A 15,574-nucleotide genomic window follows, 5' to 3' on the forward strand; every position below is an offset into this window, starting at 1 on the left:
GAACACTTGTGTTCATGATGAGGATAAGTGAACGAATGATTCTGATCCAAGTAAAAATACAAAAGCACCTGAGAGCAACTGAGTTGCTTGCTGTGCGCCAGCGCCATCTGCTGGTTTTATGCACAAATGTTTCACACTGATTATTTATTCAACAGTGTTTTTGAGGATCACATTGTAGATAACAGGAACTAGACCAGCCAGGATCAGGTCTGCTCTGTATCAAGGTTCAAATAATTTATTCCAAGATAAATTAGCTGCTAACAGGGTCATGAGGCAAAGCAGACTTTAGCTATTTAACAAAAGGCTCACCTAATATATCTTTGATGGGTGGAATTGAACATGGGTCACTTTGCAAATGGCTAGCTCTACCAACTGAGAACAAATCTTTGTAATGTCCTGTATGGGAAATCTTTTACATTGTTATATGTATATGTATATGTATATATAAAAATATATATGTATATATATACATATATACATATATATATACACACACATGTAAATATATATATATTTATATATTCTGGTAAGCATGCATACACTTTACTAGGTGAGCCAGACAATTTTTCCTTGTGTTTCACGGGTTGATTCCCGACTACAGCAGCGTGTTGGCGGTGTATACTGCTTTGTGAGTGCTGAAAAAACTGAATTATCCCTTTAAAGCTTTTCATTTAAATTTCAGAAAAGAAAGGATTGAAACTTGTATTAAAAAATCTTTAGATTCACAGTTTTATTCTCAAGAACAAACAACCAGTAGCTTGATTAATAAATATTCTGTCATTGAACCTCCATCATAGCAGAAATGTGATTAGATGTGATTTCTAATAAAGAAAAAGGTCAAGGATTAGCCTGTGCGTGTCCTCACACACTGCTGAGACACAGTGAAGCGTTGGTGCCACCGAATCCAAACGAGTTTGTGAGGGCGACCCTGCGGCCCTGAGTCCGCCAAGGCTGTGCCGTGCAGGGAACATAGTTCAGGTCAAACTCGGGCTCTGTGCGGTCTAGGTTGAGGGTTGGGGGCAGGATCCCATGGTAGCAAGCCATAGCTGTGAACGCTGCCTCCAGAGCCCCCGCGGCCCCAAGCAGATGCCCCGTGGCTCCTTTGGTGGAGGAGACGGCCAGGCTCTCAGTGCTTTGCTTGAAGAGCCTTTTAATGGCCGCGTTTTCTGCCGCGTCACCCAGCGGCGTGGACGTGGCGTGAGCGTTCACGTACGTTACATCAGCCAGTGAGACGCCAGCGTCTCTGATGGCAGCAGACATGCACCTGCGAAGACAGGGAGCACACAGTTGAAGCAGGAATGTACAACTTTCTCACTGTGACACAGCAACTTCAAAATCGTGTTGATGGCTCATGGAGAAAATGGAGCCTCTTTCATTTCCTCTGTGCACCTGGACCTCTGTTCTTGCTATGTCAGGTTGGTGAGTGGGTAAGAAAACTCTGAAACTTGAAAGTTACAATGGGTACCTTTACAGAAACAGAAAATGTAGATTTGAATGCTGACAGAAGGTCAATCTTTACACAGTAATAGATGCTGATGTGGATGATTTTGATTATTGACTGACTGATTGGTTGATTTAAGTGCAGCCAATCATACCCAGCTCATATGGGCTTATAAGAAACAAAACAATACAAAGAGGCTTATTAAGATGGATATAATGTTTGCTTTCTTAAAAACCACGCATTTTCTATAAATGTGGCTAAGGCATAAATCTCATTATTACTTGTTCCATTCTGCAAATGCAACATATTACAATCTGATAGCCAGAATAAATGTGGAATCCTCTGAAATTGTAATTTCCTTATAAGCATATACTGAATATAAGCAAAAACATTGGCTCTCAAATGTGAAAAAGAAAACAGCTTTTCAACATCCTGAAATTAGTTAATTATTAATTATTACCTGAAGGCACCATCCCCATCTGCAGTAGGTGCAGTGATGTGACTGGCGTCCCCTGAGAGGCCGTACCCCAGGATCTCTGCATAGATCCTGGCTCCTCTCCTCACTGCGTGCTCCAGCTCCTCCAGCAGGAGCACAGTGGCTCCTTCGCCCATCACAAAGCCCTCCCTCTCTGGGTGAAAGGGTCTTGATGCCAGCGCAGGTGTGTCATTCCATTTGGTGGCGAGGGCACGTGCCCTTGCGAACCCAGCAACTGCCAGAGGCCCCACACAAGATTCTGTTCCGCCTGTTACCATAGCAACTGCATCACCATGGGCAATGAACCTGGCAGCATCGCCTATGGCATGTGCTCCTGTGGCGCACGCTGTGGACACAGCATGATTGGGACCTTTTAATTTGTGTTTGATGCTTATGTGCCCGGCAGCCATGTTGACGAGGATGCGGGGCACAAAGAAGGGGCTCACTTTACTGTAGCCTTTCTCTTGGAAGGCCGCAGAGGTGCAAGCTATCTCGTCTAGTGACACCATGCCCATGCCGACAGCCACCCCTGTATTGAACTGTTCCTCTGGGGATGTGGGGTACCACCCTGAGTCCTGCAGAGCAAGCTGAGCAGCTCCGAGGGCCATCACCGTGGCTGGTGACATGCTGTTAATCTCTCCACGTGAAGCAAATTTCTCTGCGTTAAATTGACCCTCTTCAGTCCCTCTGCTTACCAGAGCAGCAACTTTACAGGGAACAGTATTGTACTCCTCAGGGTCAAGGGCAACAATCCCACTCTGGGACTTGATCAGGTGCCCCCAGGGCAGTGCAGTCCCTGTCCCCAGAGGAGACACAATACCTATGCCAGTGATAACAACCCTCCTTCTCTGACCGTCAGAGCTGTGATGCCTGGAGTGTTTGTGTGGATAAATAATACGTAGAAGTGTCCTCATATTCTGTGAACTCAGCTGGAGTTTAGTCCAACAGGACAGTTGTAAAGCAGACATGTTGATTTAAAGATAAACTTACAATATTAAATTTGAAATTTCGTCCTGATACTCCAGAACTGATGTTTGGACTAATGTTGCCTTTTAACTATACAGATCGAGAACGACTCGGCTCGACAAACCGGAATCAAACCGAACAATGCCGAATTGTAGATCACTTAAAAAGACTTACAAATCCCGAAAACGTGGTCTAATCTCAAACATTTAGCACGGATTATTATTTTTTTTTTTTAAATCTCAATATTTAACATAGACGTCCGGTGTATTTAGCGAGAGTGATTCGGCGATCGTGAGCCGAATCACAACCTGTTCAGCCGTTTTCAGTTCAGTGACAGACGGAGTCTGAGCTCAGTCCATGCACGAATTACTGAACTAATCTGTCTAATGAACTAATTCTAATGTTTCAACAAACCGAAAATAACTTATTTGCTCATTGCAGAGAATCACCTCAGCCAAAATAAAAACAACCACATGGGACCAGCGCGTCCGTCCTTACATATGCCTGTAAATGTAGTCAACGCCACAGTCGCTTAACGACTATAACTAACACTGTCCGTTTAAAAGTGTAAGTAGGGCTAAAAATATCCTATCAAAAAACGTAAATCATATAAAAGTAACAACAAAACAAATAATTACATAGAATATTTACAGTGCTACAAACATTCAGGCGCCTTCCATGCAGCTTCCTGTAGGACCCAAAACATCCATGGCGCTGCCAAAAAGCCCCGTTACCCACTTACATTGTTTTCTAGAAGGTACGGGCGAATAAAAACGCGATTACACCGGGCTCACTTAACTTCTTCGTGATGTAATTTACAGACTGTTCGTCCATGTCGACATTTTTGTCAACAAAGCAGCGCCGCTAACAAACCGCTCGAGGCTAGTTTTAGCTAACAGTCTTGTAGGAATGCGTCGCGGCGGAGCATAAACCTCTGGTTTTCACGATAAACTTCTCCCAAACACCAGGTGCGTAGTGTGTCACGGCGTCTGTTTGTATCTTATCCCCCTGCTTTGTTTAATTTGAAGTGTGTTGCGCAGTCACTTGCAGTTACAGCAGGGCTGCGAACTTTACAGTCAAAAATCGGGGGAGTTTTGGGGAAAATGCTGGCATGTCTCGCTGCAATGCAACAGACCAAAGCAAGACATCGTGTCGAAACGCGAACGGTTTTATTCACACGGAATTAAGAGAAAGTGTAAGTGCGAGTCTGTTCTAACATCTAAAGCCATGCTACTGCGACTACAACATCTCTTTATAACGGTGGTTCTCAAACGTTTTATATCAAGTACCACCTGAAAACACAAGCTCTTGAAGTAACACCATTATCACCTTCGTTTAAATACAGTGGTGTAAATAATCCGAGCAAAATCAGATATGGACTTTACACAGGAGACAGAGTTATTCCCAATAACATAATTTGCCCTTTTATCATCATCCTCTTCCCCACATATACTTCACACACTGGTATAGAGAAGTTAGATTTAGAGAGATAAAATGACTTTAATTATTATTATTTAATTTATTATAGCTTTTTTTGTCACTTGTTTCTTTTTCTACACACACATTCCAAAGTTCCACCAGAGGAAGCTTGTGTACCACCAGTGGTGCGGGTTTCTCAAACTTCTAAATGACAAAGTCCATGAACGTTTATTGTGTCCCCAAACCAAAAACATATGCAGTCATTGAAGAGAAAACCAAACATATTCATGTTTAAGAAGCTTCTAAATTCATTTGAATAACTCAATCAAGCCAATTTAAATTGTCTTTCAAAGTAGTTTGCAGTTACTTTAGTAATCTGGTGATTGTTTTATGTAATATCAGTTTCATTGACCCAACACTCCCGGTTTGTTTTTCCCGAAAATAGAAACATCTTGCATTTTGGATGGCAGTGGCACCCTCCTTGATGGCAGATAAGATTGTAGTCCTGGGTGACGATGAAGAGAGGGGTCCTCAGCGTCGATCCAAACGTGTCTCGCTGCACAAATCTCAGCAGCTGGCCTTTAACCACATTACTCAGTCACCTTTTGCCACATCAAAGACAAAGAAGCAAACCCATGTCCGACAGGCAGAGAAGGAGAAGTTGTTCTCAAAGGTAAGCTTATAAAAAGGGGACCAAAGTGGTCTGTCTTTCATTACTTCTTACCTGAAAGAAGACCTCCAAATAGAAGGTGATTATCTGTGTTATGCTATAGCACCTGTTTCACTGATAGACACTCATCCTATGTGTGTTTTCTGAAAACAGAAACAGCCAGTGTCTAAGATGGCAGTGGGACCTGCGTCGAAGGCAGATGACTGCATAGTCCTGGAAAATTATAAAGAGAGAGAGAGTCCTCAGCCTGCCTTCACTGCCTCCACCTTGCTCACTGAGTGTAAGGCCATACGTGTCTTGCTGCACCGAGCTCACCTGCCGGCCTCCATCCTCATACCTCAGTCACCTCTTGCCACAGCAGAGGAGCAAACTGATATCCTGCAGGCAGAGAATGAGAAATTGTTCTCAAAGGTGAGCTTGTGATAAGGAGCAAAAACTGAAACTGTATCTGACATCTGTTCACTCACTCTCCCACAGCAAAGTCCACACAGGAGTTGTTACTTCACTGCTGCATGGCACCAGTACTTTCAAATGTGTTGTTTTGTGACTATGTTTTTTTTGATCATTTGAATTACTCAAGTAAGATAAATTTGCCAACCCAGTTAAACCAGCAGCTCTCCTATGTTCCCTTCAGCTTGAAATTCTGTATTTCCTTCACCCTGTCATCTCATTTTTTCCTTTTCTGCCTCCTAGTTTGTTGAACACTGCTCAGCTCTCACCCAGGACTGCCCTGAGGTCTTGACCTTCCTCCAAACCAAGTACACCAAGGCCTCCCCTGACTATCTGTCATCTGTGGAGTTCAGGAACACCTTGGAGCAATGTTTGACCTGTGTACAGACCAACCGCTCTAAAACATTTGCCTTCATCAATGAACTGTGCATAGTGCTCAGGACTCGTGCTGCCAAGAAGAGGCAGACCCTCACCAGGGTTGACTCTGGTACCTCTTCCTCAAGTTCTCTCCAGTCTGCCTTTGTTATGCTTAAAGGTAAAAGCAAGACTACAGTTAAAGAAGATGATGAGGTGGAAGAAGCAGGAAAACCAGCTGCAGAAAAGAAAGAACCTTCCACCTCAGTGCTGCAGGAGAACACAGAGGACAACAAGGAAGAGCAACAAGAAGCAGAGAAAAATGCAAAGAGGTCCAGGAAACAGGTTAGTGTGGATGTGACTACTAATATGTTTGGAAGAGAATGACCTTTAAGTAATTCAGCAGTAATATAAAAGCAGATTCCAGGGTTTTAATAAAGACAATCGATAAAGTTGATTTCATTGGACTGATTCAATTAATGGGCTTTTATCAGGCAGATTTAAAGGAAAATCTGAGTTCTGTAAGTATATCTTGCACTTCATAGTTTGGCTTACTTGAAGCTCTTTCTTACTTCTAGCTCTTATTTGTACCCAAATGTTTAAATGCACTTATTGTAAGTCGCTTTGGATAAAAGCATCTGCTAAATGACATTTAATGTAATATGTATCTTTATTTTTTTTTAAGGGTTACATAACTCACTCAACAGTAATTTTCTTATGAACTCATCACTACAGTGTAATATCAGCATCACAAGTTTTGCTTCACCACCATCTGTGTAGAGAAACACATCTGAGTGTTTGTGTGTGTTTCTAATTTCTCTCAGACAGCGTACCTGGAGAACCTGCTGAAGGTGTACCACGAGGAGATCTGCCGCCTGCAGCGGGCTGAGCTGAGTTTAGACAACCTGGAAGCTGAGGACTCGTTATACATCCAGGAGCACAAGCTCAAACGCAAGGTCAGTGAGAGGTTTGATGTTGTTTAGGACTCAAAGACTCCTGTCCACAGAGCCATATGAGTAACCATCAGGTTGTGTGACAGTTCATTTCTTTCCTCCTCTTCTTCCTCTGATAATATTAATTTCTGGCAGGCTGTATACTGAGAGGTGTAGTGTTGCCCACTACAGTTCGAAGTTCTCCATCCCAAATTTAAAGCTTTCGGGCGTCTTCATTCTTTCCCCAGATGATGAAAATTTATGAAAAGCTCTGTGAACTGAAGGGTTGCAACAGGCTAACAGGCCGAGCCATCGAGCAGAGGATTCCCTACACAAGCACTCGTTATCCTGAGATCAACAGCAGGGTAAGCTTTGTTGCTTTATTAAGTTTTATTAGTGGACACCACAAACTGGTGGACACGCTCGCAAACCTGTGTCCACACAGTGACAACAAATGTCACATTTACATTGAAGTCATCTAAGGTTTTTGTTATTGTATGAGTTTTCAAAACGTAATAACTTGTCAAATTAGACATTTTGGCTCTGTTTTTGGGGGCAATATCATCTATCAGATTGGAGGAGTTTTAAATGAGGATGCCTCCCGTCATGCCTCATAATAGTCCTTGCCCTGTTTGTGGTTCTGCTGCCCTCCATGCTTTGTAATAGTACTGCTAAGAGTTTGTTGGCTGTTGTCACTGTTTCCCCAACAGGGTTTTTCTGGGCTTCTGAAGCATTTCCAAACAAATTTCCAAGCAGATGATGCCAAATGTCAGAACACTGTGACTAAAAGCACAGTAAAGCATGTGAAGCACTTTGGAATGTATGAAAATTGACTGGATTTGCCGCAGATATGTTGCAGAACTTGCACTTTCTAGTACAATTAGAGGAACATTGTGCAAAAGCAAAGTTAATTGGCAATATGAATCAAGTACCAGTGGATTACTGTGGGTGAATAAAGCTTGCCCCTGATTCGTTCTTCTTGTCAGATTGAGCATTTCATAAACAGTACAGAGGTCCGGATACACCCTCCGGACTACCAGGACATCCTCCAGTTGGTGTTGCAGGCCAACAAGCATCACAACCTGTGCCTGAATAGAAAACAGCTGAACCAGATGGCGTTGGATGCATTCAGAGAGACCGGGAACAGCATGCAGGAGCGACGTCACCTGGACCTAGTGTACAACTTTGGCTCTTATCTCACCGACTCCTATAAACCTGGTAAGGCTTTGTAAACTTCTCAGCCACAGAGCACCTTTCTCTGACATTCACCCGCTCCTTTGTTCTTTTCCCATCATCTGTCCCTCTCCTCCTTTCACGTTTCATACAATTAATCTCATACCTTTTCTCCAACCCCCTACGAAGCCTCAGATCCGGCTCTCTTGGACCCCTCGCTGAAGCGAAAGCTGCAATTGAACAGAGAAGTGGCGATATCCCAGCTGGACTTGGTCTTCAGCAAATATGCCGTCAAACAAGATGACATAGAGGAGCAGGAGAGGAACAACCAGCTTAAGATAAAGGTTTGACTGCATCTGGGAACTGTTTTTTTTTTTTTGCAGTCATTGTCCACATATTCCTTTTGATTTCACATTCATATGTGAAACAAGTGTCAGGTGACAGATGTCGGAACAGAACATTGTGTACATTGTGATCCATTTCAATAGAGTGATACTGTGATTTCATAATGAGCTGTGAAACAAAGATGTCTTTATTTATTACATTACATTAAATGTCACTTAGCAGACGCTTTAATCCAAAGCGATTTACAAGGGAATTGAGTACAACCTGCCAGGGGTGGAGTTGAACTTGCGACCATGGAGTCTTTTGCACACAGGGTACCGGTCTTAACCACTGAGCCACTTTATATCGGAATAAAGGGAATAAAATCCATATTGCTCGAACGTATAAGGTCCCGCAGTATATGTGTTTTATACCCCATCTTGTTATAAGCAGATTACTTATCTTCAGGTAACACATCTTGTTTGCAGGACAACAAATCAAAAAAGGGAAAAGAAACAAAAGATATGAATGGAGTGGAAGAGGATGAAGAAGAACTGGAGGAGGAGGAGGAAGAAGATTATTCATCAGACCCAGATATTGAGGAGGAGATCCAGGCAAGCACTCAGCAGAATGTACCTGGTGAGAAAGTATTGATGTTTTGGTTGGGGAAGGAGGGATATTGTTTTGTCTTCTCCAGAGTTTCAATTGGTTGAAAATTCTTGAAATTACAAAAAATACCAGAATAAGCTAATTCAGTTACAATCTGAATGTGCATCTGTTGGAGGTTTAGTTGTATAATAAAATTAGTTTCCAGATGAAGATGGCGTGGACATTCATTCCATACATATTCCATTTTCCAGGTGATGATGGAAACGAGGACAACGGTAATGGGGCGGAGCAAGCAGGAGATGACACCAACAGAGAAGATCAGACGGGCGATTTTTCGGGAAGCACCAAAGACACGGAAGAAAATCCAGTCATAAGTGGACGTGGTCACCCTGTAAAGACAGGGGAGACTGTGGGTTCCTTCAGTCACATATCAGAAGACCCTGCAAACTTTTCATCAGTAGTGGCCAACGGGACGTTGCCACCACCTGGTCCCAGAGAGACAAGGATCCGGACACGGAGGAGTAAAGAAGTAACATCAAATAACTCCCCAAATTCAAAGCACACCGTCAACAGGTAGAGTGAAGCTTCAGTGGTGAAAGATTCACTACAAACGATGACTCTCTATGTTTTGGTGCCGTTGCTTTGACCAGAGGGCCGACAGGAGGGGATGAATCTCAGTGTGTAACCTTCTTGTCCGCTTTTCTCCACTTATAGGCCCTAGAATGAATTTTCAATAGTAGGTGTAAATCTGTTGAGTTATTGCTTTATTGGTTGAGTCTCCAAGAAATCAACAGTGTGTGGATGCAACCATTGTGCATTGAAGTCAAACTTTCAATGTTGTGTTCCAAATTCAAATACTTCCATATTCAGTCTTTCCTTTTATTTCCATTGTCTCCTGTTCCCCTAGAAACAGCCCCAGCCAATCAGAGTCCACACAGTACAGTGACCAGAACTTGTCGAATGGTGAACTCGCAGAACCGCAGCAGCCTGTGCGTTCTTCTAGGCGCATTTCAGCCATTATAGCAGCCAACAGCACGACGCTGCCACTCAGTCCTAGAGCGATGAGAAGTCAGAGGAAGAAGAGGAACAGGGAAGAAACATCATCTGATTCTCCAAATTCAAAGCACATCATCATTGACAGGTAGTGTGAGGCCTTACTGGAGACAAATCCACTACAAATGTGTCATCGTAGCTGTAAAGCTCTTGAACATGTACATTATTGCTTCATTCACTCATTCAAAAAACAAGATGAAATGGGGGAAAAAAGTGAAAAAACTTCCTATGCTGTGAAGTTACATACTTCCATATTTAACCGTTCCTTTCCATATTAACTCTTTCCCTTAGAGACAGTCCCAGCCGGTCAGAGCCCATGCAGACTGATGACCAGCACTTGTCTAATGGAAAACTCACAGAACCAAAGGAGGCTGTGAATTACACCAGTTACGTTTCACCAGTAGTGGCCGACAGGACGTCTTTAATGCCGTCGTCGGTGGAGACCTTACAACAGTCTGACACCCAGCCGAGCAGTCGGAAGAGGAGGAGGGAAGAAACAACATCACAGGATTGCCAGAATTCCGAGTGGGTTCAGCATGAATTTTGATTATTACATATATTGTTAATGCGACTGTTTGTCATACTAAGAAGACAATTTTATCTATTCATCTTTGTTATGTGGTGTAGCTTTGCTGTGAGTCATTATAGGTTACTTCTATTATTCACTAGAACCAGGAGAAGAATTTCCTCCCTGTCTGCTCAACATACTTGTTTTAATTGTTTACACCTCAAAATTCTAATTTTGAACTTCTCTTTCTGTTCCGTCTTTTTTGTTGTTGTTATCTTTAAGGTATGCTGATTGCGGCACTGTGCACTGCTTGATCTGCCACAAGCCCCAGTCCAACATCTCTGTTCACCTCTCCCTGGTGTGCATGAAAACGAGCACACGGCAGAAGAGAGCTGCCGAGTGTCGGAAGGCCAAGGCCTCTTCCAGTATGTGGGTCCATGCCAACAGGACTTGGTATTACAACAAAATCTGTGAGCTCGTGCCGCACAGGCCCAGTCGCTCTGCAGTGATCAAGGACCTTCTTAGGCGAGGTTTCTTCATTATGGATTTGCCCGATGACTTGGACATGGACGCAGAAGAAACAAGCAATGTTGCAATGGCCACCACTTCCACGGCCTCCACCTCAGGAACTGTTACTGACCCCTCTGATTCCCTAGAGGCCACCGGCACCCATGGACTCCCAGAGATGTCGGCGGTGGTTCCCCAGAGATGTCAGCTGAGGTGTCAGCTGGTGCGTTGGCCGGCTGAAGCGTCGGCTGAAGCGTCGGTTGAGGCTGAAGCGTCGGTTGAACCACCGGGGCGGCGGCTGGGTCGTCTGCCGGGATGCTGGCTGGGGCGTCCGCCAGGACATCAGCCTGTGTCGGCTGAAGTGTCGGCTGAAGTGTCGGCTGAAGTGTCGGCTGAAGTGTCGGCTGAAGTGTCGGCTGAAGCGTCGGCTGAAGCGTCGGCTGAAGCTGAAGCGACAGTTGAAGCATGCGATGTTGCAATGGCCACCGCTTCCACGGCCTCCGCCACTTCCACAGCCTCCACCTCAGGAACTGTTACTGACCCCTCTGATTCCCTAGAGGCCAACGGCACCCATGGTTCCCCAGAGATGTCGGCGGTGGTTCCCCAGAGATGTTGGCTAGGGCGTCCGCCGGGATGTCGGCCGGCTGAGGCTGAAGCATCGGCTGTGGCCTTGGCCTCTCCATCCAAGTATAGGAGGTTAAGAAACCGCTCCTTTCGAGGGTATGCACACTAAATTAACACATTTTATACATTTATGATTTCAGATGACATTGCATTTTTTGTAAAGGTTTTTGGGGCCTGTCTAAAATTATCCTTCTAGGCTGGTATTGAGGCAACATTTATATATATCATGATGTTTTTTAATTTGAAAACTGTCTAATGATACAAACCTTTCAGTTTTCTATCATATGTTCAGGTACACCAGGCATATGTGTGATGGTGTAAACTGGAAACAGATTTTCACCTCTGCTTATATAGTACAACTCGTAAGACAAAGGTGAAAAACAAGCACATGAGCTTTTAACGGAGCTTTTCGGTCACGGCAGGTAGTAAATATCGTTGTTTTTATGCTGTCTCAGGCAGGTTCTGTCTGTTCAGACTAAATTGCAGCCTTGTAATTTTGAAAATGAAAAATTTAGCCAGCTGTGTTTTCTGTTTTTAACATCTCTGTTTTCTGGGCTCTTAAACATCCGGGTAGTGTTGACAACAGCTTCATCTAGAGAGAACCTTTTCATTATTTTCATGATTATTCGATTAGTGGTCTGGTCCACAAAATATTGAAAAATGTTGCACAAACCAAAAGGATTTTTTTTTTGTTATATGGAGCAAAGAATACTGAAAATATTCACATTTAAGAAGGTGAAAAATCATAATATCTTTTTAATTATTAAAAAAATGTAATCAATTAATCATTGCACTCCTTGTCTGCAGCAGAACATTTTTTTTTAAATGTACAAGACTAGTATGAATGTTGTCCTAGAGACTAAATAATTGAATTTATCTTTTGTCTTTTTTTTCAGCAACAGCAGGTCCCCAACCAAGCGGTTTCAAATGAAAGAAGCTGGTCTCTACACAAAATTTCCCGATGACACAAACATCATCAAGGACTTTAAAAAACACCTTGTCGAGAGCATGCACAAGCCATACTACCGATTAGAGGTGAGATGTCTATAGGCATTAGTTTTAGCGCTGCAGTTTCCACACCACACATGGCAAACACCTTTTTACATTGTTTTTTCACCTCATCCCTCTTCAAGGTGGACCAAGTGTCTAAGTACCTGCGCTACTTACAGCCAAGCGGGGACATCCTAACTCTGGACTTCGTCACAAAGCCAGCGGAGACCACAGGCTACCTGCAGAAACTAAAGTGCATGGGCTTGTCCACAAAAAGTCTAATGAGCCATACCAGGAGCATCATCGGGTTCTTTGAATTTTTGAGGACCCATCCGGATCTGAAGCAGAAAGACACACAGCTCAGAACAATGTTAGCAACCACCGAGACGATGTTGAGGTCGCTTCGGCATTCAGACCTCCAGAAGGATTCCAAACCCAGGTGGTTCTTCACTGTTATTATTCTTGTTACATGTTCCTATTGTTTGTTATTGTCTGGTAGTATTTACTAACCCTTGTTTTTAAATATTTATTAGTGTTAAGGATTGCCAGGAGGTGTTGAGGCTCGGGAAGCAAGACTTCATGAACAGCTTTAACAAGCTTAGCAGCGACACCGTGCTTTCTGTGCAGGAGAAAACGATGTACCGCTACTACCTGGAAGCAATTCTCATACTTCGTTATTTCCAGCGTCCAATAACTGTGACAAACTTGACTGTAATTGCATCTTTTTTTTTTCTTCTTCTTAATCTCATTTCACGGTTGTTTGGATATATATATGATACTGAATTCTGGTGTCGTATTGTTTTCCAGGTGCGAGAGTGGGTTAACCGGACCAGGGCACATGGCAGAGTTATGATTGGCACCAGCCATCATCGGATGACAGGAAGGATGATTGTAGAAGTCACTATCACACAGGAGGAGGAATCTGTAAGTTCTTTAACAACCAGATTCCATTTTAATCATGTATTTTAATAAACTAATCGTTGTTTTTTGCCTGTCACAGTGGTTTCAGGCATACTACAAGTATATTCGGCCATGGCACATCGGCAGCAGCAGCGACTGCGAGAAGTTCTTTGTGAACTCCTTTGGAAAAGCCAACATATCTACCTACAGTGACCTCATCCGTTTGTATAAGATGTACGTACTTGTATATTTGAATGTGCTTTTTCGTTAAAGGCGTGACATAGACCAACAACCAATCAGACCAATGATCCAGTTGACATATGCAGAACAATAGAAAACCTGTCAACAAACAAACAGACGTCACCTCTCTGTTATCGGATGAAGGCTGCCTCTAGTGCACCAGGGGGAAAAAAGCCATTTGTGATTGGTTCGCTTGTTTTAGGAAATTCTGAAGTTGGCCACGTCCTTACCTGGGCGGACTCGGCTGGGTCCACCCAGGCTAGCACATTAGCGTTTGATTTATTGGATCTTGTTGCTTAAAACAGTTACATCACAGTTGATGTTCTCATGTCATATTTTGTTTCTGCAGATACAATTTGGATGAGGCCAGAAACAGGATTGTCCAAAGGATTGTTGAGGCACAGGCAGCCGAATTTCTTACGGAGACTCGAAAGGAATTTGTGGCTGACTATCTGGTTCAGTCCACTCCTGTGGCAACTAAACATTCCATGGTGCTGACACTGCAGAAACCAGTGGCCACAGAGATGGCGTTGGAAAAGTATTTGTTCCTCTTAAATCATAAATCAATACAACAGGTTTGCCAAGTTGTCCTAATTTACAATACACTATTTTAACCCTTACTTCCCTTCTTTTTTAAGCTCTCCTACAGAACAGACTCCTCAGGAAGAGGTCCTGCCTTCACCTTCAGGCTCTCGACAGCAGGCAGCAGCAGGGTTTGCTGCCATAATCGAAAAGTTCCCTGTTACGAAAGATGGCCGGCCGCCCAGCCCAAAGCAGTTGATCAAAGCTGGGATTCCAGTGCAGCGTGGTTATTACGATAAGTGGCGATTTATCCAGGTCAAAGTGAGAGAGGCATACCTGCTTTGTAAGTTCACGAGGACCAAGCTGCAATAATTAATCGGTAATGATCATTTAGTCTGTCTGCATGACTTGATTATTCTCTCTTTCAGCACATTTCACACAGCGCAAACCATCAGTTTTAAGTGTGGCCCGGCTGATAAAGAAGGAGGGGTGGAAGAACAACCACCCTAAGCTGAAGGCCGTTGTCCAGAAGTGGAAACCAACTCCCAAGAACACCATGAATAAAACTGACCTTGTTAACAATATTAAAAATCAGTCGTGGAAAGGTCTCGCTGTCAAGACCTTTGGTGACCAGAAACGACTAGGTAAGAAAATCTTTGCTTCAAACCCACTTTAGACTTTGCCTTTCTAATTAGACATATGGTGTCCCCAATTCTTATATTGATGACTCGATTCTAGAAGGTTAAATGAGGTTGTAGAAGTACAAATGAGAGGTGGAACTGGTCCTTTAATTTGCACACTTGGGGTTGAACATAAATATCACTTTGACGAGGATGAGTGGTGTTGTCCTGTAATGTGTGTTTAGTTATTTTGAGTTTACACTACAAACGTCCAATTCTCTGGATTTACAGGAGTGGTTGCAACGCGCCATTTCGCAAAAGGCAGCATCGTCTGCGATTATCATGGGAAAATAATCTCGGCCGCAAAGGGCAGGAGGCTGATGAAGCAGAGCCAAGTGCAGGCTAACAACCTCTTCTTCTTCAAGGACCTCTGCGTTGACTTTCATACGTTTCCCTGCGAGTGCCATCCCGATGTCGACACGTTCAGCAGGAGAATTAATCGCTCCAGCCATAAGCCCAACCTGAAGCCCGTACACTATGTGTTGGAGGAAGACGAGCAGGACGTCATCCTCTTGCAAGCCATCACGGACATTGGAGTGGATGATGAACTGACACTTTAAGATCCCTTTCTCAAAGTACTCTTGATAAAATACTGTGTATTTTTCAGTGAATGTTCTGATTTTAAGAAAGAAAAGTTGTACTTCAACTTGAACAGTGTGAATGTCTTCCATGCCTGAATTTTAAAAAATAATTTCTTGATTTTTTTTTTTTTTTTTTGCATTGAAATTGTATATTTG

The 15,574-nt window shown here is 43.3% G+C and overlaps 2 protein-coding genes across 2 annotated transcripts; one reads left to right on the forward strand and one right to left on the reverse strand.

Moving 5' to 3' along the window:
• Window positions 1-715: 715 nt before the first annotated feature.
• oxsm (3-oxoacyl-ACP synthase, mitochondrial) lies at window positions 716-3,154 on the reverse strand. Its single transcript, XM_058619923.1, has 2 exons — window positions 1,902-3,154; window positions 716-1,264 (listed from the first exon to the last, which is right to left on the reverse strand). Exons 1-2 carry the CDS (start codon window positions 2,882-2,884, stop codon window positions 862-864), a joined length of 1,386 nt encoding a protein of 461 aa, XP_058475906.1. The 5' UTR covers window positions 2,885-3,154; the 3' UTR covers window positions 716-861.
• A 405-nt stretch (window positions 3,155-3,559) lies between these two features.
• Window positions 3,560-15,574, forward strand: LOC131447849 (uncharacterized). Its single transcript, XM_058619932.1, has 23 exons — window positions 3,560-3,850; window positions 3,923-4,077; window positions 4,747-4,974; window positions 5,125-5,382; window positions 5,665-6,120; window positions 6,600-6,731; window positions 6,956-7,072; window positions 7,694-7,925; window positions 8,070-8,224; window positions 8,693-8,843; window positions 9,065-9,386; window positions 9,721-9,954; window positions 10,158-10,391; window positions 10,657-11,601; window positions 12,402-12,540; window positions 12,639-12,934; window positions 13,029-13,206; window positions 13,303-13,419; window positions 13,496-13,629; window positions 13,985-14,173; window positions 14,274-14,500; window positions 14,586-14,801; window positions 15,069-15,574. The coding sequence occupies exons 2-23, from the start codon at window positions 3,994-3,996 to the stop codon at window positions 15,395-15,397; spliced, it is 5,373 nt and encodes a 1,790-aa protein (XP_058475915.1). The 5' UTR covers window positions 3,560-3,850; window positions 3,923-3,993; the 3' UTR covers window positions 15,398-15,574.

This window comes from Solea solea, chromosome 20, assembly GCF_958295425.1.
Source record: "Solea solea chromosome 20, fSolSol10.1, whole genome shotgun sequence".
NCBI classification, from domain to species: Eukaryota; Metazoa; Chordata; class Actinopteri; order Pleuronectiformes; family Soleidae; genus Solea; species Solea solea.

Excerpts from the sequence above, each read along its gene's own strand:
- oxsm (XM_058619923.1), bottom strand. The coding sequence starts at position 2,884 with ATGTCTGCTTTACAACTGTCCTGTTGGACTAAACTCCAGCTGAGTTCA. Across the intron at positions 1,265-1,901 it reads GATGGGGATGGTGCCTTCAG|GTGCATGTCTGCTGCCATCA; the intron begins GTAATAATTAAT and ends CTGTCTTCGCAG.
- LOC131447849 (XM_058619932.1), top strand. The coding sequence starts at position 3,994 with ATGTCTCGCTGCAATGCAACAGACCAAAGCAAGACATCGTGTCGAAAC. Across the intron at positions 11,602-12,401 it reads AGAAACCGCTCCTTTCGAGG|CAACAGCAGGTCCCCAACCA; the intron begins GTATGCACACTA and ends CTTTTTTTTCAG. Across the intron at positions 14,802-15,068 it reads TGGTGACCAGAAACGACTAG|GAGTGGTTGCAACGCGCCAT; the intron begins GTAAGAAAATCT and ends CTGGATTTACAG.